This window comes from Opisthocomus hoazin, chromosome 3, assembly GCF_030867145.1.
Source record: "Opisthocomus hoazin isolate bOpiHoa1 chromosome 3, bOpiHoa1.hap1, whole genome shotgun sequence".
Classification (NCBI taxonomy): domain Eukaryota; kingdom Metazoa; phylum Chordata; class Aves; order Opisthocomiformes; family Opisthocomidae; genus Opisthocomus; species Opisthocomus hoazin.
The window spans coordinates 50693514-50720845 of NC_134416.1; the positions used below are offsets into that span (position 1 = coordinate 50693514).

Here is a 27332-nt window from a genome sequence, read left to right on the forward strand (position 1 = left end):
CGTCATCCTGTGTCTGTGAGGTCCCTGGTCTGAAGAGCCACCTGGCTCGCTCCACAACTCTAGGCCATCGTGATAGCCTGTGTTAAAAGAGAGTCAATGATCCAGGTTTTCGGTTTTATTATAGCCCTGCGTTAAGAGGAAAGTATAGTTGGATAGGTTTGGGGTTTTTTTCGTTGATTACCATGATCACCTGTATGTCTAAGATGCAGTTTTCTTTCTAATGTGCAACACTACACCGAATGCATGAAGAACCATGGGATTGCTGCGTCATTGTTCTATTCTTTCAATCCTTTGCATTTGCTAATGCAGAGAGAGGAGCCTTATTGCATTGTTTAAAAACTGGAAGAGTCTGGAGCAAACCTGATGTTGGTGGGATTTGCTTTCTTGCCAGCCTTGGTAGAATGAACTTCTACTAATTGCCCAGATAAGAAAAACCTATCAGTGCAAGATTGATGGATATGCTAATAAAGAAAAACGAGGTACAAGAAGAGTATTTCCCATTCGTGCTTTTTCCATTAACATGAGGCTGCTGAGGTTGCAAAGGAGCTCTGGGTGGGAGTGGTTGTCAGGAATATTGAAGTCTGTTACTGTCTTTTCTACTGATTCCTTGTGAGCTGACAAACTGTCTTGGGCTCAGCATTTTGCCCTGTGTATTCACAGTTAGTCTAGTGACCTGAATTTTAGAGCTGATGCGCATCTGCTGCTACCTTTGAAGTGAGTAGGGTTCAGGTATGTTGATGGGCATTCAACATCTCTGAAAATGAGGCCGCTTACATGAGTTCTCAAACTCCTAGATTTGTCTGCCTGAAGGAATGATACAAGTTTGAAAATGTTGGCTTTAAAATATACTTTGGTTTCCAGTCTTCTGAGTAGACAAAGTAGATTTCACACCACATGGGGCACCCAGGAACTTAATTAAGGTGAAGTAAGTATTTTAAAATCTTTGCAGAACAAATCTGCAAAGTGTGTGAAGAATAACACCAACATGTGTATGTTCATCAATGAGAACTAGAATTTTGGATTTTAGGTATAAGAAATGCTTTCAAGGTAAGGTATGGATAAGTTTATCTGAGCTTTTTGCCATGACATCAGCCTGCCTTGTCATGGTTAACGTTATTTTAGCCTTCCTTGATCAGGACCCACTGCTGTTAATTGAACACAAGATTATCATAATGGCCTTGCTAGGGACATTGTGAACCACAGTATGTAACTGAGTGTAAATGTGAAATAAGGACTATGAAAAGGGAGTGTTTCAGACATAATGCAGGGGTTTCACATGGTTATCTTTAGTTATCAACTTAGCAAACATGTAATAATGCAACAAAGGGAGAAAGTTTACCTTGCTAAGGTATTACACATATTTTAAAATCCTACTTCATCGTAGTGTTTCACTGAGTTACATTTTTATTAATATTTGGAAAAGTCTTCTGCATATAAGCAGTGATCATTTCCATGTCTTTGGTATTTTGGGATGTGTTTTAAGATTTTAACAGTACTGCTCAGTGCAATATGAAACACAAATATAATGTAATAGAGATTTTTTTTTTCAAAACCTAGAATGTAGCAATTCACACCAAAACTTAAAAAGCAGAATTGGCTCCAAGAAAACACATCAGTTTAAAACATGCATATCTTTAGTCACTGTATTATCTTGACTTGGTTCACTGGAAGATCTCTCAGTACAGATTACTTAGATACTTTGAGTAAAAGAACCCATCTCTTCTTTGCCATGTGAGAGTTCCCTGTGCTTTTGACAGAAACTGTGCTGGCTCTTAAGTTCTTAGTAAACTTTTGTTAGGGACTTCTGTTTATGCTGCTTCCCATTTTAGACATGTAAAAACGCTAAATATTTTTTAAACATTCCCATATAGCAGTGCTGCTCCTTCTCAAGAAACAGTAGCTTCTCAGATTGTTTAGCTGAAAAAGTAATGTTAAGGATAGTTGCAGCTGCCAAAGTCTGGGAACTGAGAGTTACATCTGACATTTCATTCTTCACCTTAACTATTGAGCCTTGGCCATTCATTGGTTTTTCACAGTGCTTTGGAGTTAGAAGGGAGGTTTACAGATGAAAGATGAAAATCAAAATAAACTCCTTTATCAAGTAAACCTTGCAAGGGCATTCTGAATTTTAGAACGCACAAGGAGCTGATTGTGATATAACATACAGCACAAGAGGGTTGGAATAAACAATCTATTCTCTCTCGTTAGGGATGGCCATGTGTAACTGACTTATGGCTCTGGTGTGCTCTGCCACTTGTTACATGTGCAGTCATCCCTAACTCATACCAAAAATAGTTTATCATACCCCTGTGTTGCATAGTGTTTATCAAATGTTCTCTCATTAAAAACTTTGCTGGGGAGATTGAGCATTTCAAGATGCTGGCAATGCTTACGAAAGCTTTCCCCGGAGCTTGGTCACACAGAGTGGAGTCGGTGCCGACAGTGATCACGAGACAGTTCCTGATGTCCTACACAGACGCAGTCCGGTGGGCAGGTAACAGTCATCGTTTGACAGTACGCAGCAGGTTCAGTGCAGGGGTCAAAGGCCGGCTTGTCAGAAAGACTGGAGGACCGCAGGGTCTCCCCCCAACATCAGGAATGAAGCAGGGGGGTAGGACGGTGTGGGAGACTATTTTGCAGTGTCACTGCCCCCGTGGGGTAACTCCTGCCCTTGCGGTGAGGGTTTCATTTCCTCCACTGTCAAGCAGGACATTCTCCGAGCCCTAAATCAACTGAAAAACAAACAAGGCGATCTGCCAGATAGTCCCCTGGCCATCCTTGTGACAGATGTACCTGCAGTCTGTAGCTGTCTTTTGGATGGCCATTTGGAAGGTTTTGTTCCCAAGCGTCATGTGCATTAAGCCTTCGGCTGCGTGGTCCCTTCCTGAAGGAGGTTCCTTGTGGGTAGCACGTGACTACAGCACAACCTAGTTCATTTTGCCCAATCTTCTCAAGGAAGGGGTGCAGTCCTGATACAAATGTAAACTGGTGGGTCCCCAGCTGTCGTTCTGGGTGGTGGTTGGAGCTAAGCCAACCTTGGTGTGCCTTGGTGGTAGAGCAGCTGCTGAGGAGCCTGGAGCTCCCAGGCAGTGGTTTGACCCCGCTGCGTGCCGTTGTGGCGATGGGCTTTGGGTTTTGGCATTCTCTGCCTTGCTTGACCAAGAGTGTTTGCTGCAGGCTGACACACAGGTTGCTGCAGTGATGTTGTCGTGCTTGGAAAAATGTTGGTGCTTGGCAAGGGTGCTGTCCATCAGATGCATGGTCCCCCTGCACATCCGTTTGCACTGGTGCGCTTTTTTCCCAGGCTACATCACCTTCCTACTTTGCAGGAACATTTTGAGCATAGACGTTTATTTCAGCATTATCGCACCCAAGATTAGTATAACTGATGAAAGCTCAATTATATGCGAAGCAACTACTAAAGCATCAGGGCTCACCTGGGGGTCTGGGCCTCCCCTCCTCTTTTCACTTACAATTGTGCTAAATCCCTTAATGTTGCAAAGAAACCGTACATTCATCAGGTGGAGCGTTGGAGGCCAGGGTGCAGATAACCGCTTTTACTGCGCGTGAGACACTGCAGTCCTGTTCTTAAGAACTGCCAGGCAGATTGGGAATCACGGTCACGGTTAATGGCAGCGAATTGCCAGCTCTTGATGGGTGGGTAGTCACTCCTTTCAGTGCTTGCCCCCTGGGGGAGAAGGTAGAAAAACAGAGGGAGGGAATTAGAGTGACTTTGCACAGTTGAGCAGGTTCATGCCGCTGGATCAGTGGCAAGCATTGGCAGGGCTCCACTCTGGGGAGGCTCACAACAACATCACAGTCTCATTTTTACCAATTGGTGTTGCTATAGCCAGTGGTGCACAGGGGGAGAGCAAGGAGAAGGGGGGAGCCGGGGGGGAGAGGGAAAGCGAGAGTCTGGACTAAATTAAACAAACAAAAGTGCTTGTAAGTAGCGTTTAACCCATAACCATTAGCTCAGCGCTGCTAATTGTACGAAACTATAGATCTGAAGTTCAGTGTGTGATTAAAGAGTTGGCTCACAAACTCTCTGCATAACCTTAATTTTTTCAAGGTTCTTTGAGTGTAGAATGGCTTATAATAATGATTTTGACTAATACGATTTTTGACATGCAACTTCAATGCTTAACCTTAGTACAACTCCAGAGCATTTCATGTGTATTCAGCTGTAAAGAGTGATGATTTAAAGGGATAATATAAGAAAAAGGTCGTTCTAGAATGAACCTCTAACAAATTGCATAAAGGAAGCTTATTATTCCGTGAGTAGAGAGATATGCAGCTTTTCTGATCATTTTTCTGCTTGGTTCAAAAAATTGTTGAGACATGATTGGGGAAAGAAACACAAAAAATGAAATAGAAAACTGCAAGCAGTGAACATTCTTTTGATGGTTATGATTTTGTTGCCACTAAAAATACTCCTCAGTAATGTGGTTGTTCATCTTTCCTCTTGTTTTGGGTGAAGAATTCGTTCCAATAAGAAAATGCTGTTATTGGTTGGAGGATTGCCTCCCGGACCTGACCGGCTACCCAGCAATTTGGTTCAGTATTATGATGATGAAAAGAAGACGTGGAAAATACTGACAAGTAAGTGGTTTTATTTTTGTACAGTTGTCTTGATGAATTTAAAAACATGGTTAATCAAATTAGACACTTTATTGATTTGTTTCTCTTGAGAGATTTGTTTATGTATCACAAGGGGCTTCACAATGGAGCAATAAATTGAGATTGCAGAAGATGCTAATTTTATAATAGGATAGGCCTAAATTAACATTGGCTTAAAATCATTCCAGTAAGTTTTTTAAGTAAACTTGCAAGTCTTTTATACTGCAACATGAATACATGCATATTTATGTACATATGAATAAAATCTGGTTTAAGGAAAAAAAAAAAAGGCAAGGTTCGAGACTGTTTTCTCACAGCCAGATCCCTAGTAAGCCATAGTACTAGAGCACACCTTTTATTCTCTCGCATTTTCATTTCCTTCTTCCAGCTTTATCTGTTGTCCACAATCGTTAAAGAAAGGTTTCCTCTGTACTGCTCTGCGTCCATTGCTGACAGAAGCATTGGTGGAATATATCAGCTACAATAAACAGTGCACAGAGGCTCCTATCACAAATTCTTTCCTACCTCCTTTTAAAGGTTGATTGTGTTTTAGAGTAAGTATTTTGCCTCGAGCATTGAGATTTGGAACTTATTGTTATGTTGGTTGCTATTCCCAGTCTGAGTTGGTCATGGAATCAAATCATAGCTTCTTGAGGGCAGCAGGCTGTGTGTGCATTAGTCCCCTTGTGGCTAAACTGGCTGCATTGGTCAATAAAACTAAATTTTAACTGTCAAAATTGCCCAAAGCAGTATAGATAAAATAATAAATGAGCAATTTTGATCCATAAATCAAAGCCATACTTCTAAAACTGGACAACTGGTAAAACCTGGATTTCCTAATAGATGTGCGTTTTTTCCCCACTAAAATACATTTTACAGAATTCTGTTCTTCATCCCTTATCCAAAGCCCTTTAATGGGATACATCCACATTAATGTTATATGGACAGGTTAGGATGAAAAAGAAGTAAAAAGGCTGCTGTGCTGCAGGGCTTGAAATGATGCCTTTGCAAGTTGCTTTCTCCCATGAAAATTTCGGACCCTTTCTCAAAGCGCTGCAACATAAAGACTGCTTAGGTATAAATGCCCTGGACTAATAGTTAAGGTACTGTGTAAGGATCGCAATTACAAACGATCGTATGAACTGTACATCGGAAAAGTCTACAGCAGCTGTACTAAGGAACATACTGTGCTTCATGTCTTTCGGAATAATGAGATACGATACTCACCTCTCTACGCTACTTCTAAGAAAGTTCTGAAGATGATAAGTCAGTGAAAAATCAATGACACTACAGAAGGCAGAAGTGTTTGGGTTTTTTGAATTTGATCTGTCTAATCCAGTGGCTCACCAGGATAGGCAGGAGAAATGGATCTCTTGCTTCAGGGTCTGAACTCTCCACTGAATTAAAGTAAAATACTTTATTTCCAATCTGCCTATCTGTAGCTGTGTCAGATTTTGTAAGAATGAAATTTATTCGATTCCTGGTTACTTACGTTGTGATGCTGTCTTCAAGACTGTGGGAAACTGGACCCAGAGGCGTGATATCTAAATGCTCTGGTTAAAAATCCGTCACTGGTATTTGAATAACATCACCATCTATGGCAGTGTTGAGAGGTGTTTTTGAACAATTGTAGGTAATTTTACCAAAAGACTGTAGTCTTTTCTGTGTTAGCTCTAACAAATACTAACAAATACTAGACAAAAATTCTCTTTCCATCCTGGTTAATGCATGTAACCTCTGTGCTATGATTAAAAGATAATGCATTTGTTACAGTACTAGCTAGCTCATGTTGAAACACTTGGCGCTCAGCACTGGAAGTCCTGAAGGTCCCAGGATCTGTGTCAGTGTCGGCTAAGACAGTGGCTATCAAATACATAGCCCTCTGGTGACATGAGTAATCCTGTATTTACAAATAAACTGCTAGAAAAGGGTGCCTTCTTGGCCTGGACTACTGTCCAAGGATGTCTTTTCACATTGAAAAAGACTAGATGTTAACAAGCATGATTTCTTAGAAAGTATTATTACTATTCACCAAATGTTAGAAATATTTTTTTTTTAGAAGTTGAAATAAGAGTTTCAAGTATCCTGCTTTATTTTCTAACTTAATACAAGAGAGGATGGGAAGTAATGACCAGTTGGAGTAGAACTTTTGTCCTGTCCTTTCAAGAAAAGATTGAAGGGTAAATATATTGTGTACAGCACAGGAGTGCAAGGACTTGAAGAAACTGTGACTGAGCAGTTTTAGGGAAGACCACAGACTAACCATATTATCACATGGTGATAGTTCAGTGCAGTCATGGTATTGTAGCAACATACTATGACATCTATGGTGTGGGGGAATTTAACGACATTGTTCTATCTTTGTTTTTCATGTACTTTTTGCAGTTTTGGAAGTACATTTATTTCCTTCCTTCGCCCTTTTACCTCTCTCCCAGTCCACAGTTTTGGAAAATAATTGGTCTGTTCGTTCATATGAGATGTACAATCAGCAGTAAAGGAGGAAGATCTTTTTTCTGTTTCTTTCTCACTTGTTTAGACAGTGCTGTCAGTCCTGAGGTGCCAGTTCACCCCCAACTCATCAGTGCAGGTGAGGAGGTTGCTCCCTGGTGATCAGGGACAGAGCAAAAGCCGTGTCCTGTTCATGAAGTTCCGTGATGGGAAGAATCTCAGTCCTTGTAGTCTGGTGTTTTAGGGTGTTCTATCTTACTGTCACCTTAGGTGTATTTGATTTCTTCCTGTACTAGCGAGTGTTTAAAAAGCCTTTTCTTTAAACTGCTGCACTCCAGTAGACTCCACCACGCACCAACAAAAAGCCAGGCTTTGCCCTGAGAGGCTTGCTGATGCAATGTAAAAGTGCACAGAAATTCCCCTTTCCCTCCTCCAAACCCATCTACATTACTGATTTTCTGCTGTCTGTGCCAGTGGCATTCAGGGGTAGGGAAGCTGGGAAAGAAGCTTGCAAACACTTAGTCCTGGGTGCAGTGGCAGGGCCGTCGAGGAAGAGGTGAATGAGGGGAGACCGAATCTCCTCTCGCCACCCTCTGCTGAGAGGAGCCCCAGAAGTTACTCAGCAGGGCCTGCAGAGCCGTTTGAGAGGGAGCTGCTTGCCTGTTGCCTTTTTTCTTCTCGGTGTGGAGAGTGGCTGTTGCAGCCATTCAGTTTCTTCGGGCTCTGTGTCCTGCCTTGTGTGATGCATAAGGAACAGGCAAAGATCAGCCATCGGAAACTACTGACTCCATGTAAGCTGTGGCACTGCAGCTGGAGCTATGAAGACAGTTGCAGGTGGAACAGCACAAGCTATCAAGTATGACAGCTCAGCAGAGTAGCAATCTCATTTTGTTCCTGCGACAAGACTAGATCTATTGGCAGGGGATACTGCCCACCTCTCTCTGCCTGGCTAGCCAAAGCACCAAATGCATCAGTACTAATGGGAGTAATTCTAAAGGTATCAGGAAAACAACTTGCCTTGCTCATAGATCCAGAAGAGGAGGGGAAGCATGCACCCATTTCCAATTTTTTAATGTCATCATCTATAGGCAAGAATGCTATGGCTCGAGGGATCGGTAGGTTTTTCACAGTCTAGTATTGTCTGTATTTTTCCTGTCTGGTATTTCTCAGAGAGTTGGTTTTTTCTGTGTTGGAAACAAAGAATAGAGACAGAATAAAGAAAAAAAAGGAGAAAGTAGGTGGCATTTTACAAACATTTTCTGCCACCTAATTTTACTTGATGTGGACACAGTCCTAATCTGAGATTCATAATGTGCATGTTGCTGTATAATTTGGAACATTTATTATTGCCCAGTCAATTTGCCTGAGCAAAGTAGAAGCTTTTACAGACTGCATGGCAAAGTACAGTGGACAGATCTTCACTGCGTGGGTTCTTTTCAGGCTTGCTTACACGTGCACAAACACCAGTTCATTTTTTAACTGGGTGCTACCTATGTCACGTAGCAGCAACAGGCTACTGCTGCCAGTGACACAAAGTTAACGGCTGATACAGGCGTTTGGCAGCCCTTCATAACAGCAAAAGTCGTGCCATGATATTTCACTCCCCATAACCGCTTACTGGGTGCGGGGCAGTGTCGGGGGGAGGGGTCTCTGTGTCACCACCTCCTGTCTCATGGCTCAGAACCAGCCAGTGCTGCTTCGGTTTTATTTACCAGCTACAGTCCTGCCAGGAGTCCTTGTTTAATCCTAGAACCCCTTTGGTTGTTTGTTTTAACTGCACTATTTAAGAGTAATTAAACTTTAAGGAAGTGAAACAATGTTTTGTTTGTTAGAGTTATTCTGTAATAATTGCAAGTTTCAAAATCCAGAGCCTATAAAGATTTTTTGTGTTCAGAATTGCGTAGCTATCCCAAAAACCCTACTGCTAAGGCAATGATGTATTACTTTCACTTTCATTATATGTTTTTAATCAGAGCGTGACTTCACACTAGACAAAGCGATGCTTTATGCATGGTCTCCCTTGTTTTTTGCTAAAATCTTTTGACATGATTAATTTTACTTTAATGCTTTTGTCTTGTTGTAATGGTAAAGATGATGGGTATAAACTAGGGCAAAAAAAATACGTGCTTTTCTGTCATATTGCCTCTAAGCATTTAAAAAATGTATTAAATGAAAGAAAAAAATATCACAAGAGACTGATCCAACTGGAATTAAATTTCTTGCTACGTGAACAGAGAATGCAAGAAAGAAATAAAAATGATGCAGTCACTGTTTTAGGGTGGGGTTTTTTTGTATTTTTTCCGTAGCAATGTATCCATCTGTCTGATTAGAAGCGATGAGTAGGAGAGAAACTGTGTCTTACAGATTTCTAAATATACAGTGAATCCTCCTTTCTGTGCAAAATTCCTTTTTCTCTAAAGCACAAAAGGGTAAAATATTGGAAATGTTACTGAACTCTTCCATGGCACGTTCCATCCATGTGAAGCTGCAACTGCAGCAGATCTTTCTTTCGTATTGATACTTTGCTTTTCAGTAAGATGCTAATTGCAACATTCCTTAACCTCCCTCCCCAACCCCATCATCTGCAGAAACCACGCAGAGGATTCAATGAGCATCAAAATAGTGGCAAATACAAGTAGGGGCAATAATGCATTTATGCTTAGGTATTGCACTAGGTTTGGATTTTAATCCAGTGTAAAAGCCAATGTCATTGCCAATTATAATACAAACGATATGTTTGGATAGGAAAGACGGAAATGTCTAAAAGGTCACCAGACTGGAGAGTTTTTAGTCAGGATGACCAGTACCCCATTTCTGGTTACTTCTTTTTCTAGTTATTCCTTGGTCTTATTTTAGTTATCTTGACCATCCTGCCCTTTGCTAGGTACTTTTTTTACATCTGTTGTGTTTGGTCCATGTGTAAGGACAAACAATGAATCAGGCACTTTGATTTCCTTCTCCATCTCTCTCCCTCATGCCAGCTGCAATCACACAGTATCAAGGAGCTGTCAATTATTTGTCTTCCTCTGACTCACTGATCATAAGAAGCAGCCGGTAACCTTTTCATCCTTGATGCTCTGATAAAGGCGGTTTGCCTTCTCCTTCCTTCCTTCCCCAGGTTGGCTGTGCTTTCATTTTCATGAGGCAATCTCCACTGCAGGTAGTCTGGTATGAATACGGCATCATTTTATTTCTGTCATTTTGACTTTTTAAATTTCTCTTTAATATGTTCTGTGACAGTATGGCCTCCTGTACAGCAGTCTTCTATCTTCAGTAACACTGCATTGAGTGTCAGCCAGCACTTAGGCATACTGGTGGTTCTAGAAACCCTTTCAGCATTGTTATTTATGCATTTTACCCGCAGGGGAGTCAAGTAAAAGGAAGGTAGAATGGTTTGCTTCGTGTCATGGTCAGCATCAGAGAACCTGGGTCACTTCACTACCAAGCCTGTATCATTTCTGCTGGAATAGGTTATGTTTCTTTCTTTCTCTGTTTTCTTTGGCAATTCTGTGGTGCTTAGTTGTATCAGCCTTTCCTATACGGAGTGATGCTTTGTCCTTCCTGGGCAAATTGGTAAAAAAACTCCTGTTCCTCTCTTTTTCTGAAATGACTTTGGAGTCACTAAGAGCTTCTTGGTCTTTCACGTGTTGTAGTGCTTTATCCAGTTTTCTCTTTCCCTAGTTGGTTACTCACAAGACAAACAGTAGGATTTATATGCTCACATCAGAGGTTTTTAGGAGAAATTTTCAAAGGCTAAAATGTCACCTTAAGTACCACTAGATGCCTAGAACATATTGTGCCTTTGGAAATGTTACGTCTTTCAAGTAAATAAATTCATCCACTGTAGAGCTTTTAGTTTTTAGAAGAATGATAGTGTGTTAGAAGCAAAGGTTTTATCCTCAGTCAATTGTAACTGAACAGCAGAAGTGGTATTTGCAAAAAGTGACTTGAGTCGGATGGACAGGTTTTCTTGACATATGCCAGTTATAATTTCTTCCCCCTTTTTTTTTGTCACTTGTGAGAATAGTGCACACTTACGTTAATCAAAAATGCATCTTGATGAGCACTTCTTGGCAGCCCTGATAAATTTCATCTTGCTTACTCCACCTACCCAGCAGCTTCTGCTTCAGTGCTGTGTCGAGGATGGTTTCAGCACTGCATTGAAAAGCTTGAGCAAGCATTAGCATATTGCTAAGGCAGAAGTCTTTATGTTACCCAGTAGACAGATTTAATAAACGTAGTAGACGTATGTAGAACCTTACAAGTACATGTATGAACATGCTTATATGCATCCGCCTTGAATAAACACACTGATTGCACCAAACACTAATTTTATACATAAATACCATCTATATTTTCCATCCTTATATTTAGACCCTTTTAAAAGGTTCAAAACCAGGAAAATACAGTCACAAAAGAAGAGAGATTCATCCACAGGAAAGTTGGCTGGTTGGTGTTGCTGTCCAACTTTAAGCTTGGATTTAGGAGATCAATTCAAGGTGGTCAGACACTGCCAATAAGCCACATGTTTTACACATACAGGGAAGTGAGAATATAGAAGTGAGAAACAGAAATATGGTGAAGAGTATTTTTTTACGTGTGACATACCAGAGGTTAGCCACAACTCCCATTCTGAGGATGATGCATGGGAATTCAACCATGCAAGTGCCATTAATGGTGCATGCCTGTGTATCTAAGAGCAAGACAGAGCTCTGAGAATGAGGGAAAATATAGCATGTTTTCACAATGAATGCTGTATTTGTGCATTAAATACTTTATTCTGCACTGCCATTTGAGGTAACATTCAAGAAATGTCAGCCCTCTTTCTGTGCATTTTTTTTTTTTATTACAGTATCATTAGCTTCTGCTTTTACACAGGTGTTAACTGACTGTGTATCTTTTGTGATAACCTCTGTACTCTGTGCCTTATTTGTAAGCCTCATGTCTTACAGATTCTGGATAGCTTTCTCTTCGTGTACTGCCAGTCCTTTTATATCTTGCTGTGGTGTGTCTTTGAAACAGCCAGTCTTATCACTGCATTCAGTCTGTTTGTGCTGAAGCCCTCAGCATTCTTTCAGCTTCTCTTGGCTACTTTCTGCCCTTTGTTCTGGTCCTGTGAACACCCACCTCTCTGGAAACCAGGCTGTCCCTTTTCTTCCGCATATAGAAAGATGCTTGCATCTGCTCACCTTCATCCTCAGAAACTCTGCTAGCAAATGGTTACTTTCAGGCAGAGTCCAGAAGTGTTACCCAATGTCCTGCTCCCTGCCTGCGCTCAGCCAGGACTGTTTGTGGTTGAAAACCTGAGTGGGACAAGAGAATAGGACACAACCCTATTCCAAGATGTTCTTAGACAGGGCGCCGGGACAGTGCAGAGCTGAGCGAGGTTGGCTCCAAGAAGGAAGGTGACAGGTGTAAGACAGATGAGTTACCAGATGATCTGTGCCATTTCCACAGCAGATGTCAGTGTCAGGCTTCTGCCGAGAAGTCTTGCAAAGAATGGTTCCTGGAGATGCTGCTGCTTGCTATATCTTTGCAAGTACATCAGAACTTTTGACTCAAATCCTTGCTCCTGGATCACAGAGCTTACTTTTTTCTGCCTCATCTTTCACCTTGAGTTACACATCTTTACAAATGGCTTGAGGATGACAGTTCCATCTTGCAGCGACTTCTACAGCTTTATTCCAAGGCAAAATGAAAACAAATTCCTTCAAATGTTTTTGCAAAACCAGAGATGTATCAGAACATCCCTTCTCATCTCAGCATCTCCTGTGGGTTGGTGAAGAGGCAGGCAGTTGAGGTTTGAGTCCATGCTTTGCTGAAGTCAGAGTACAACTTACAAATCCCTCATGTATGTCCCAGTGGGTATTTCACAGCCCCACCAAAGAAGATTTTGTCCAGCTTTGCAAGGCTAACTACAAAACCAGAAACCACATAGCTGCAAATAACAAGTTGCTGTGACTTCACCGGTAAACCCATGTGAGCAACAGACCATAGGTACTTGGGCTTAACACAGTCCTAAAGAATCTGCAGCATTTTGAGTCATCTCAGCCTATGGGCATCGTGTGTCTGCTATGAACACACATATCCTGGTCCAGGAGCAACGGGGAACTGCATTGTCCTATCTTCTGTTCAAAGCAAGTGCCCACCTGGCTAGATACAGATCTCAGTAAAGTTGCACAATTTCTAGTGAAAGGAAGTATCGTCAAAAATGTTCTCACCAGATCTGTTGGTATAGGTCCCCTAATACTATTTGGCCACTGCCTCTAAAAAATCAGCCATCTGGAATAACTTCCACGCAGAATTATGTGGCATTGTGTGAATTTAGTGCTCACTGTAAACGTGGCTTTCTGTTTCTTAGATGATTTCAGGCAAAATTTATGTGTTTATTCTTATCTAGTTGCTCTGGGATTTATGTAGCATTAATAGGAGCTAGGCATGTATGGAGATGAAAATGAACTCTGGTGTATCTCTAGTTGCTTACTTTAGAAAGCATTCCTTTTTTTCAGTATCTAATGTGACATTTTATTTATGTACCAATGGATTGCAAACAGGATGGCAAAGCACTGCTAACTGGGTGAAATGTAATCATAAAAAATTTTCTTAGAAATCCTCAGACTTTTCTGAGAAGTTGATACATGGTTTATAAATTTTCTCCTCTCAAATGTACTTAAAACAAAAGGCAGTTTCCTTCCGAGAAGTGCTTTGTACACAATTGTTTGCAATACAGATTTCAGAAGCCTGCCTTAGCTTTCTCGGTTTTGTAAGTGGTGTTAATGGCAAGAGGTGCACATTTTGCATTCTCAACTTTGTTTGCTGTTGTGTGTCCTTATTGTGTTGTGGTGGCTCATTGTTTGTAGGAAGTCATTCTCTTTTCAATTTTCCTCTATTTTCTCACAGCTTGATTAAGTTCCTTCCTCCCTTCCCTCCCCCATCCTTTCCCCCTTCCCTACCGGGTCCCCTACTCCCATACCTTCCCTCTGTTTAAGACAGAAACAAAATTTGTTACAGACTTGAGAGGGTTTTTTTCTAAGCTTTCTGTCTCATACCAGGTGTTGTATGAGCTACTGCTTTCATTTAACTGAATGCTGGAGTAAGTATCTGCAGGAACAGACTAATAGGTCTTTACAGGGATGGTTTTTGGTGTGTTGTTTTGTCATATTTATATATCGTGATTCTGCTCTCAAATGGGGATTGTGCTAGTATAGGGTATGCAACTGCAGAATGACTGTTCACACTGAGAAAAAAAGTGTTAACAAATTGAATAGTAATGAATTAACCTGCAGAAAAAGCATTTTGCCCTAGTACACAGAAGCCCTGCATAACTAGAGCATATAATTTTAAATGAAGCAGGCTCTAGGAATGCCTCAATGGGTGTGATGTCGACAGAAGCTCATAATTCATGGATATGAATTATGGCTGAATATCAGGAAAAAACTTCCTGACATTGAGATCTATTAGGTTGTGGAATAATCTCCCATGGGAAATGGTAGAAATCCCATTGCTTAAGATCAGACTGAGCACTAGGAAAGGTACAAATCCTGGCCTGGCCTCAATCTTTTAGGGCAAATGAATTAATTGCTTTAACATATGCCTTCCCGTCAATCTAGACAAGCTATGTCCTCTAGTATTTGCCGGGCAGGAGCAGCAAAGGCAGCTGTAGTACGAGCTACCCTACTTTGCCCCATGACCGTGCCCTCTCTGCTTGTGAATAAATCACCCCCAAGGGTAAAAAAAAAAAAGGGGGTGACTTGGAGCTCCCCTAGAGGTGTCTGGGAGCCTTGCTGGCTTCTCAGGAGCCGTGGCTTGGGACCTGGAGCTCCCTGCTCAGCCTGCAGCTCTGCTGCCGGGGGGCTTGCGCTCGCGGGATGCCTCCGGTCCTGTGCTGTGGGATGCCTCCGGTCCTCCGCCAGCATCTCCTCCAGCGCTGCCCTAAGGCTGCAGCTGCTCCGAGTTCCTTGCGTTAGTGCACGTGAAGGGTGGGAGGTGTTGTCACAGTCTCCCAGAGCAGTCTCTTTATAACAGGACGCTGAGGCAGGGTGTCGAGCGCAGTAAGTCATGTCACAGGAGCGTTTGAGGGTGCAAGAGCTGAGCAGATGATGTCGGTGGACTGGGGTGGGCAGCAAAAGCCCAGCGTGGGGTGGTCTTGCCACTGGAGGCAGTGGAGGGGGTGGCTGGTTTCCAGCTGAGGTGCCCCGAGCTAACCTCTATCCGTATGAGCTGCCTCTGAGGGCTGAGGCGTGGGACGAGAAACCGCCACACGAGTTTCTTGGGAGCTGGTGAGAGGGACCGCAGAAGGGAATTGGGATCTTTTCCCTGTGTGAATGTCTGTTACCTGCGAACCCGAGTGAGCCTACCTGGACACTCGCTGAGCTCAGCAAACACCCAGAGCCTCCAGTGCCTGATGTGAGCCTGTCGTTTTCAGTAACAAATTATCTGTGACGGAATCATTTTGTTACATGTAGATAATGTATTTAATGCACACGATTTAGCTTTAATTTAGGGGGAAAAAAGTCTTCAACTCTGAGATGGCTGCAGCTTCGATTATTAAATGATGGTTGTTTCCTTGTGAGTAAAAACTAAATAGATGCGAGTGGAGTGACTGTTTTGCAGGGAGGACAATAACCAGCACCTTAATGTATACAGGTAGGTCAATGCTTTATGGTCTGATTATTTAAGAAAAAACAGAGGAAAAAAAAAAAAAGAAACAAAGATTTTACTCCAGAACTTGAAACTTAAGGATGGTAAACGCTCTTCCCTGGGTTAACCAGGAAAGGAAAAAGTGAGAGACGGAGATGCACTTGCTTCACTTTCAGGTGGGGAAGCTTGGCAAATTATGTTATTAGAAGTCATTAATATGGATTTAAATAGAATTGCTGTGATAAGTGATGCAAGAGCCACGTTTCTTCTCTTCCCCTCCCTCTCCTCTGGTTTTACACGCAGAAGTACAGAGTGTATGGCTCCGGTCTGTACTCACCAACAGCTGCTTGCTTGCTGGTCAAGAATTATAGCTGCTGTATGTGCACAGACTTAACAAACATATATACCATATGTAAAAGATGCTTTTCTGATTGAAATGACATGAAAGGAGTGTCAAAGAGCTGCCAGATCAGGAAGAAAGAACCAGATTTTTTTTTTCCTAAATGAATCATTAAAGACTAGCAAGAAAGAAGTCCAATTAAAGGTCATGGAGCAGTCTTCTGCCCTCATGCATGTGAAAGGCATTGTGCAGGCGTAACTAAGGCAGAATTTGACTCCCAAATTAACTCATTTGCTGGATGCAAAACTGAGAGAAAATCCTTATGGCCAGCTTATAAGTGTATATAATGAAAAATTACAACAGCAGAAAAATGTATTCATATCATATCTCTAATTCAGCAAAGTGTTAATCACACTGATGTTCAGCAGCGTGTTTAAATACATGCTTAAGTACTTTACTAAGTACTGCCTGTGAACAACTCTATATGACGGTGCATTAACATAGGACAGAGTTTATCTGTATACTCTCTCCAGAGAACTACAATTACTGTAAGCACTGTGGCAGCCAGGAGCACAGAGCTGGATGATCTGTGGTGTCCAAATCCCAGCCTTCTGGCTAGTCCCGTGCTGTCCTTGTCTCCCAGCTGCATTACCACTAATGTCTGCACAAGCTCATTTAAACTTTTGTTTTATTCAGCAGAATCACAACAGCTGGAATCAGCTGGGCATTTACTGGCTCCCATTGACTTCAGCTCCGGGAAAGGAAGATACGTCTGGGGCAGAGGTGCCCCATATAAGGGTTTATACAGCACTGAAGCCTCCGGCTTGTTAATGTGCAGAGTGCTTCAGGGGCTTTCTGCACTGGGGCATGTTTCATCCAGCAAGGTTGGAGCCACTGTCCTCCTGTCAGCTCTTGGGCTTTCTCCAGCACAGCTCCAAGAAATGATCGTTTCAGCACTCAGAAGTTTGATTTTTCTTAACTGCAAAGATCTACAACAGCAGTAAAGCCCTGATGTAGTGTCCCTTTTCATGAAACCATGATTTGGCTTCACCCCAGCTGCTGGATTTTAAGAGCCTGGCCTCCTCTCAGAGAGGCAGGGCTGCCATGGAAAGGGGTTTCCTCCCAGGTAGAACAGCGCTGGTGCCCGCCTGAAGCAGTTGCAGTCACTTGAGGACTTTCATTTGAAACTTTCAGTGTTGGAAAATAATTAATTGTCCTCAGAGAGAATGACTGATTGCTTAGAGAAAAGTCCTCTGCCTTTACATGGCACAAAACCAGTAGTGCTCAACAGGAATGAAGATACATCTTTAAATAATAGAAGAATTTGTTTGAATAATGCTAAACTCACAAATGTTTTTTATAAAAGAGAAAATGTTTTTTATAAAAGAAACTTCTATTGATCTATCACCTTCTATTGATTTTCACAAAGAAAATTCTTCCAGTGCTGGCCATTTCACCATACGATACCACAGTTATTTGCCTCTGCTTCTGAACTCACTGATTACCCTTTTGCAGTATGCAAAAAGTGTTCTTGAGAGCTGTGTATTTTCCCTGGCACTCAGAGGCTTTGTGGGGTGCTGGGGGAGGGTTACGTAGCAGCGGGGTGCTGGAGCTGCCCGCGGGTGCATGGCCAGAGATGGGAAGTCTCCTCTTCTTTGCAGAAGTAAGGCTGTAGAGGTAGCACCAAAACACTGGAAGACTAACGATCGCGCACCAATTCTGGGTGTCAGGAAGCCCGGGGAGGGTGCTGGCAGGGTGAAGGAGCGGCTGCTTTTGGCTGGTTGGGTTCGTTGGGGGTTACGTAGCTGGACAAGGAGGGCAGATGCCAGAGCTGCAGCTGGAATTTGTCCTGGGTGGGCTGTAGAGGCTGGCGCAAAAATGTCATGCAAATGTCACAGGAAAAAAACGCAAGCAAAGGGGAGTCTGGGCTGTTAGAGGTAAGAAAAGTGAACTGTGTGGACCAGTTTCATACCAATCCACGATCTATTATAAATTTAATGTCTCTTGTACTTAAAAATGGTTTGTCGTTGTCCATTGGAGCAACCCATAGACGGATACTAAAAATCTGGAAAGAAGTATTTGATTTACCCATTTGTTGGTCGTTTCTGTATGACTTTGTAGCGTGTTGTTTCCTGACAGTGGTGGGTACAGCGCCTGCGGATCTCAGGCCCCAGACCCGCTGGGACCTTTAAAACAAAAGAGAACCTCAGTATACCAGCTGGGGCCAAGTCAGTAGCATGAAGTTAGTTCAGGTATCGCTATACCATACCGTAACAGTTTCGGTACTCACAGTTCTACCCTGGGACTGTCCCCCCAGAGCGCAGCAATAACACTGCCCTTTGTCATGTGTCTAAATAAAGCCTAACTGCCTACCTCATTCTGATTATTTCAGGGAAGTTGCTGCAGAGTTACATTAGCAGGGCTGCCAACAATTTTATCTCTGATCTTGCACGTTTAGTATATGAAGACAAAGCTTTGTGATTCAACTGATGATTTTTTGAATGGGAGGTTTTGATCTTATCGTTGAAAATTAAATGTAAATTGAAAGTAAATTGAAGAAAGTAAATTGAAGGGGCATCAAGCATATGTAGTGTCTTGGATTTAGTGGTCTGGATTGTAGTTTTTTAAAATGTTTTGGGTTATCAGCACTTGTGTGGTAGAGTAAGGAGCAAATGACTAAGCCCACAAGATTTGTAATATGTTTTGAAGACAAGATTTTCGCAAAAATGCTTAGTATTCATGTTTATGCACCGTCGTACTGCAATGGGAATGAATGTATTTGTGAACCTCCAGTGACACTGATCTCAGCAAGTGTCCCAAACGGGTTTTTGTAATTGCTCAGAGTTTCTACATATTGCAGAATGCTGAAAAGTACTTCTTTAATTCAGAAAACAAAATAAATCAGAGGACTTAGCATTTGAAAGTCTGTATATAGCTGATCATATGGAGCTGTCTTTGCAGACTCAATGTCTAAAGTTCAGCTTTAAGGACTCTACAGAATTTTAATGAAGGTATTTCTCCAGTGAAAATGCCGCACTGCTTCTTGGGATAGGTATAGTCAGTGCAAGAGTTCCGTGGTTTTGTACTGTGTAAGTAAGGTACACTGGCATAAGGAGTAGGCTGGTTTCACCAGCTCATTTTGCAGGTACTTGCTGTTATTGCTTGTTTGTCGTCTGTGGAATTTGAATCCAATTTTGTAATTTTTGTTGTTATTAAAGGATTACAAGAGAACCAGCTCACCTACTTTTCTCCAGGGTAGCAACCACTAGTTGAGCCATAATGCTGGCTAGTGCTCACGTTCCTGGGTGGTTACAAATGTAAGGTAAAATGTGCTCTTTTAAACAATCTAATCAGTGCTTTAAGGTAGTTGAAGCTAGTGGCTTTTTCTAATTGTAAGAGACTGGAAGCAATTACTGCAGCCCGGCTGACAAGTGGTGACTTTCACAAGCACAGTGCTAAACCACAGCAATTTTGTTGATTATCTGTTCGTGCTCTGTAGTATGAATCAAAACTGTTTTTATCAGTGTAACCTAGTTTGTGTAAAAACACATTTATTTTAGCCAGATGTGGATCAGCAGTGTCCAGATGAATATATATGAGCAAATGCACTGCACTTTGGATTATATTCTATCTTAATTAATTTATAGAAAGACTGCAAACTCCTCAGACAGGGTCAGTCTGTATTAATGTCTGATAATGATGCACTGCGCATTTTGTCAGTGGTTTTGCAATGAATTAAAAAAAGAACACAAGTGCAGGTTTTTATTTTATTTCCATTTTATTTCTTTTTCTGCCACATTTTTTTCATCTGTTTGTGAAAATCCAAATTCATCAGGAATGAAGGCTGAGTAGAGTTTTTACCTGCAGGGTATGTGACAGGACATACTGTTGGGCAGCACAAATCTGCCCATGCTCGTCTCCCAGTTCACAGCAGAGATGTAACCCTGCCTAACCAAGTGCTGCGTTGCCACTCGGGTGTACTCCTGTGCGTGGCTCTTTCAAGATGGCTTTTGAAACACTGGCAGGGATATAGGCCTGTGCAGCATTGGCTGTGACAGGCTGCAAAATGCAAGTTATCCTGTTGCTGGGATAAAGAGGAGAACTGAGGGTGTGCTTACCCCTCTCAGTGCTGCTGTCCCATGTTAGGAGCATCCCCAGCAGCTGCCTTCAGGTAGCCTTCCTCTGCTGAGGGGGAGAAAGACTTTCTCTACCCATACCAGGAAAGAAAATTAAAAGGCTGACTTCCAAATGATTGTGGCTTGTTGTTCTCCTTCCCTTGGCCATGAAGAAGAAGAAGCAGAGGAGTCTGCAGGAGCTTGCAAGGCTGGGCCAGGTCATTAGAAGGTACTGTACAGGGGATCTAGGATATCTTGTGTTTTTGTAGGAGGCTGGCAGAAGCTGGATGTTGGGAAGGAGTGCTTAGCTGTATTTTATATACAGGTTTAAAAACAAGTAGTGTTGCTGGGATGGGTGATGCCTCGAGAGGAACAGTTCTTGTAAGCAGTTGGGAAAGAGTGAAAGAAGGTGTAGTTGGACGGCGCTTTGAGCAATCTGGTCTAGTGGAAGGTGTCCCTACCCATGGCAGGGGGGGTGGAAGTAGAAGATCTTTAAGGTCCCTTCCAACCCAAATCATTCTATGATTCGGGAGGAGTTTGTACGCAGTTAAATACCAGTCCTTTTGCACACTCCTGATGGAACAGGCACACTTCATCTTTGTGCCTTCCCAAAAAAATCGAGACAGGAGGAGAGATCTGGCCACCTTTATGGAGTTCAGTTGGGGATTAACCTTGAGTAAAACACTATGTTTCTGTTGGAAAGGAGTGACTATTTTAGCAAATATTCTTCCCCCCCCCCCCCCCCCTTAATTCTGTAGGTTATGTTATTGTGTCGCAGTTTCCTTACGTCCTCTTTACACTTCCTTACCCCTGTAATGAGGAAGCATGCTCTTTGTCCAAAGCGAGCACGTTGTTTTACCCAGCTTCCAGGTCATGATGAAGAAGAGAGGGATCAAGGGTTGGTGGCATGTTGGCAGGGCAGGGCACTGTGCCTGCTGTGTTTCGCTGGGCCTGGCACGGGGAGGGGGAAAGCAGATGTGTGCGGATTGCCAGCAGAATCACTGACTGATCCTGGCACGGTCTGGGTTCGGGGAGCTGAGACAAGATGAGGCAAAGCAGGTACAACTGATAACCGTGCCAGAGCCTGAGCACCCGCCGTGCCCGTCGCAGGCAGCGGGAGCCGGGGGGCTCAGCACCCTCCAGAATCAGCATGCCAAGCCTTCACTGGGGCTTGTGCGCTCCGTCTGATTTCTTCCCTTTCATGCCAAACATGAGGAACAAGCAGAAGTTCACTGCTTGGGAGGAAGCTGGCTATGTCTTTTTTTTGCGCTGCATTTCAACTCATCGTTTTTCGGTTGGCTGCAAAACCCGAAGCCAAAGGAGGATTGAAATGCCTCTCCCGGGGAGGGGGCAGCCAGTGCCCTGCACCCTATCTAGTGGCTTTGCCCCGAACTGCCACCCAGAGGGGAACGGAAGAGGAGGAGGAGGAGGAGAGGAGGGCTCCTGCAACTCTTGCCGTGGGCTTGGGGGACTTCGGACTCCACAAGACCTGCCTGGGTGACGCAGAGCTGCTGAAGCAGTGCAGGGTAAGGCAGGCGTTGGCTGCCTGGCAGACACACGTGAGGGGCTCGCACTAAGCTGGAAAAGAGCGATAGAGAGGTGATAGCAAGCTCTCCGGAGTTAGGAAGTGTGAGAATTGAGCTGCTTCTGCAGCCTTCATTCGGCCTCTGTTTGCATAAGCGCTAAGATACGATCTCTAATGACACCACACACTATTCTTTGTCACATGTCAGTGCACAGCAGGGACCGTGCTGAATTTGTCCTCGTGGTATTTTGGTTTTTGTTCGGCAAGTAGATCCTGTCTGTCACACACTGCTAAAATCTTACGAAGACAGAATTTTTTCTCAAGGTTTCCTTCCATAGTGTCCACAACAACAGGGGCCAACTGCTTCATTGGCACGTGACGGTGTTTTTGCACCATCTTCTTTGTGAGGGGCAGAGTCTGTCATTGTCCCCATTTTGCAGAGGAGGAACAGAGGTGCAAGGAGGTTAAAGTCAAAGGTGTCCTTTATTTTAGGGTGCTCGTTTCAAGATCCCTCAGACTTTGCTTTCCAGACTGCCTCTCCCACCTACTTTGGTTGCAGCCGTGAGCACAGAGCGCTCCTGTGTATCAGACGCAGGGATCAGATCAGGCTTTCCGAAAATGAAACACAATTAATGTTCTCAGAGCAGGGGAAACAGGTAGCTGTGGAAAAAATTAGCTTAAGGGACTTGTCTGGCGCTACAGTAAAACCACGTGGCAAAGGCAGGGACAGGATCCAGCTCAGGGCACAGCTGCCTGAACTGTGAGAAGTCCCACCTGCTCCCACAACCCCCAGCCTCTCCCTGCACACCTGCCAGAAGGGAAGCAGCCTTTTGCAGTCAGAGGTCTTGTTCGCTGCTACCTGGTTCATTCGTAGGGCAACATCATCCCCTGCGCTGCCGTATCGTAGGTGAAGCTGTTGCTGTTGTTTCAAGTTCCTTTCCTCTCAAACCTCATCCCATGGTCCTTCTTCTCTTTCATATCAGTGCTGGAACTCATGGGTGAGCCTGCTCAGGGCATTAAACCAAAAAGGAAATACACTTTCTTGGTTTCTGGGTTACTTTTCCACCAGATTATTGGTTTGAAAGGGCTCCCTGGGGGGTGCCGAGGAGAGGCTGTGCTGGCACAAAGAGGGTAAGCTGATGATAAGCTGATGCAAGCTGGTGCTTCTGGTGGTACATCAGTCCTTTGCTTCTCAGGGCCTCACGCTCCTACTAACTCCAGTTTGTGAGGCCAGGCAGGGAAGCTTAGTAGGGAACAGATCTGGTTTAAATTCAATGCACCTTAAAAAAATAGTGTGGGTTCTTGCTTGTTTGTTGCTTGGCTGCATGCATGCATCAGCCATCGCAAGGAAGTATGGGACCTGGAGCAAAAAAGGGCAGAAATGCTTCTTGCAGTGGTAGCTTCTGCAGGTCTCTGGTGTTTGTGGGACTGAACCTTCAGCCAGATGGGCAATTGGGAAGTGTCATGGTTAGCTGTTTAAGGACCATGCCAGCATAAATAACCGAAGAGGTGCCAGAGGAGATGTGCACTGCAGTGCCTAATGGCAGTCTGTAACTTCTGAGTGCCCCACATCTCCTCGGCATTTACAGAAACTTGGAGGTGAAGCTGCGTTGCAAGGTATGCTGAGAAACAGTGCGTCCCGTAGGCTGGCCTTGTAGATCTGCCGTGCACATCTCTGCCTTTTGAATTCAGGTGGTTGCTGGTGGCGGCAGAGGCTGTGCGCCCCATTAACCAGGGAGTGTGAACAGCACAAGTGTCCACCCAGATGTGCTGACAGCCAAGGAATATGAAGAGAGCAGGACTTGGGGCTCTGGATCAGTATGTGCTGCTGTGTTTGCAGACTTTGCCATCTCTTCCTCCAGTCCTGGTCCCTTCTGCCACATTCCCTCCAACCTGACCTGACCCACCGCTGTCTGCTCTTTTCAGTTTCATTCTCATCTTGAATTCGGTCTCCGCCAGAACCTGGTCCAAGCCACGGTTACTAGCACAAGGTGTCCCAGTTTCGTTCATGCAGACTCTGTGTCTCAGTCCTCACTTCCCTTCACCTAACTAACTGAAAATGATACTTTCGTGAACAATACTGTCTGCAAAATTAGAAATCTTCAACAAAAAATGCAAGCGAGTTGAGGATACTTAGTTATGTAGATTTTAAGTATTTGGGATTGATCACGATGATTTTAATTTACTCTACTGTACATGTGGAATCCTGCACTCCCAGTACGGCCAGTGATTTAAATTAACCTGACTGTTCATCCTGTTTGTCAGCAGTCCATGACCATGCACTGGTGTGTGATTTGTGAATTATTTGTGATTCTGTGTGAACGTGGTTCAGCCCATGAATTTTGACACTGCTTGATTGAAATGGCAGCTACTTGTGCTATCATATTCAGTTTTGTATTTGATTTTAAGAAACATGGGTTTGTTTTTGTTTCCTGACTGGATGCTTTGTAAGTCCACAAAATGTTTTTGAGGACACAGAACAAAATTGCTGGTATGAGTGCTCAGATGGAGTGAATTTGTCTGATCATTATGGTTAGGCATCACAACACATTTTTCATAGCAGTTTTTCTGAAAATACTAAGCAGTACTGTTATTATGGAAAGCAAAATAAAATTAACATCAATTTAGTCCAAATCTATTAATGGATTTTTTTTCAGATATACATTCTAATTTCATCTTCTCTGTGTAGATTCACAAAGTAAGCGATCTGTGCCAATTTTACGTAAGTATGTGGTTTTGCTGCCCAGGTCAAATTTCCTTCCCTGAATGTGCAAAGTGTCTGTGGGTCTGCTGTTCCCTTACTTGGGAGCCCACCTGTGGGGAAGGGCCCAGGAGAGCAATAGTTCCTTCTAGTTTCTGTTGGAGAAACCGGTCTTTGGTGTTACCTAATTTATGTGGATTGATTCCTGTGTTTCTTTCTGTATTTGTTTGCCCAGTGGTCAGTACATTTTAGTGGGCTCTTCTTGTCCATCCTGAGCAAAAAGAGTAATATAAATTATATTGAATTCTGTCCATCGTGGAAAAAGCGTCAACAGTAAGACACTTGTTCCCTGGTACTTGAATGACTATTTCGATGGTGATGAGAACATGAAGTTCTGGCAGAGCATTTCAAAGTGCCTTTTTTCTCAGGGTACTGGTAGGGACATGCAGAATCGGGGTAACATCTGGGCTGCAGTCCTTGCTCAGACAGCAACGTTCCTACCTATGGGTGTGTGTCAGGGCATGGTGGGGCTGGTGTCTCCATGAGGACAGGCCTCAACGTGGGTCAGAAGTCTATCCAAGAGACAAGGCCAAAGACAGGGCTGGAGGTGCGCTATAGCATACCTACATGGGGTCCATCCAGGCCAGGGCTGGGTATCCAGACCTGAGCTGAAATGGGGCTCCTGCATCCATGGGCAGTTGGTGTTGGAGGAGACCCCAGGCTGGTGAGGGCCCTTGAGTTCTTTTGGTGCCCTCAGCACCCTGACAGTATGTTGTCTGAGTGGCCTGTCCATTAAATATGAACTCAGAGCCTTCTTGCGGTCCCTGGCAGCGACTCCTGACCTTTCTTTAGGTAGCCTAGGTATGTTAAGGTAATACTACATGGACACTTCTGCTTCTGCATGCTCTGCTTGGGCATGCATGTTGGAGGTATGTTGGAGTTTCAGACTTTTCTTCAGATACCTGTACAAGGTATATGTCTTCTGGGGAAAAAAAAACATTTTTAAACTGTTTTCATGGTGGCAAGCATTCGACAGATCCTTCCACCCTCTTCCCCTTTATGATTACAGCTTTAGATATGCGCTGGAATCTCTCGTAAACAAAACCTTTTGTTTGCAAATATTGAAGTATTTAAAAGGAAGAGTCCAAAAATTCACGGCAGTGCAATTCTGGATGTTTCAGTTTATCTATTATGAGTGAACTTCAGTGTCTCAAAACCGCTGTTTTGATATGGTGAAATATGTGCACATCCCTTCTCCATGTGGAATTTTCCAAATGGAAAATCACATTTTTCTTCTTCTCCTGGAATGACTTCAAGACTTAGTGGGAAGACAAAAACTTTTGATTGCTCAAAAGTACTATGTTAGTCAAGAGTGAAGAGCAGGATAGAAAATACTGACACCAGGAGAGAAAGTAGTGAAAGATTCGACTTTTGGGATGGTAGTACCAAGTAAGACCTTGCTGCATGGGAAGAATTATTTTAAGGACATGGGTCCCTGAGAATCACCGACAGAATCCAGCCAGGAAAACACAAGGAGTGGTTGTGGTTGTCCTGATCTTGGAAGGTTACCTTCACAGGAGACCAGGAGAATGCATGCATCTTGACGTCAGGTAGAAATAAAGCCATGAACGGAGACAGCCAGCCTCAAGTAGTTGGACATTGACACACCACTCCTGGTCGGGTCTTCTGTCCTGTGGTACTGTCAGAAAAGGGAATGCGTGTCCTTGAGCTGACGTCTTGAGAGGATCTGAAAGCCTCCAGTGGGACAAAATAGTATTCCTTTCTGGAGCTTTCTGACAACTCTGCCATGGTTTTCTCCCATCAGGGACTATTCATCATTTCCTCCATGAGGAGATTTTATTGTGCAAATTGTCACACATGAGTGTTTCATCATGAGACAGTTACGATGTGATGAGATGTCGTTCCCTGGTAATATATATTGGGCTCTACTTTAGAGACCATAAATCATAGGCCTGAGTAGGTACACAGCATATTCTACTGGGGAGCAACCATCACTGAGGTAACATCACATAACTCACAGCGGTGGACAACAAGTGTCTCCGGATAAACGGTCTATGGGAATTGGTGGGGCATCGGGGTGGCCAGGGGCAGCCTGCTGCAGGTTGGTGGGTGAGTAGGGGATAGCAAAGCAAGAGGAATTACTGCTTTGAACATCCCACAGGACTGACTGTGCATTGCATCCCACTGCCCCGCACCATGCTGAGACGTTTGGCTTATTCACTTACACATGCATCTCAGACGCTGTGTCGGCAGTTCATGTGCATGGAGTCATTTCTGTGGGGCAGGCAGCAGCGGGGCGCAGCACAGTGTGCATAGGTTTGCTATTCACTGCACGGGGAGGATTGTGTCAGGATTTTGGTACAGGAGCATCAGTTTTTAAGGTGGGAATGCAGTGTTTTCCTACTTTATTCACACACTGTTGATCTGAGTGGACAGCTTTATTTTATTATTCAAATGAAATCCAAATGGGTGCTTGCAGCTTTGACAGTATGTGGACAAAATTTGTTATTGCAAACAGCCAAGTGCACGTGTTGCTGGAAACCCAATGGAACATTCTGCCATAGAATCATAGAATCATTAAGGTCGGAAAAGACCTCTAAGATCATCAAGTCCAAATGTCAACCCAACAACACCGCGCCTGCTAAACCATGTCCTGAAGTGCCACATCTACACATTTTTTGAACACCTCCAGGGATGGTGACTCCACCACTTCCCTGGGCAGCCTGTTCCAATGCCTGACCACTCTTTCAGTAAAGAAATTTTTTCTAATATCCAATCTAAACCTCCCCTGACGCAACTGGAGGCCATTTCCCCTTGTCCTGTCATTTGTTACTTGGGAGAAGAGACCAACAACCACCTCACTACAACCTCCTTTCAGGTAGTTGCAGAGAGCAACAAGGTCTTCCCTCAGCCTCCTCTTCT

The 27332-nt window shown here is 43.5% G+C and overlaps 1 protein-coding gene across 1 annotated transcript in view; it reads left to right on the forward strand.

Moving 5' to 3' along the window:
* The window catches only part of KLHL14 (kelch like family member 14), a 62840-nt gene that overhangs the window by 12128 nt on the left and 23380 nt on the right, over window positions 1–27332 (forward strand). The window contains exon 2 of the mRNA XM_075416232.1: window positions 4481–4602. Within this exon, the coding sequence (XP_075272347.1) occupies window positions 4481–4602 (122 nt within the window). The remainder of the gene's footprint in view (window positions 1–4480; window positions 4603–27332) is intronic.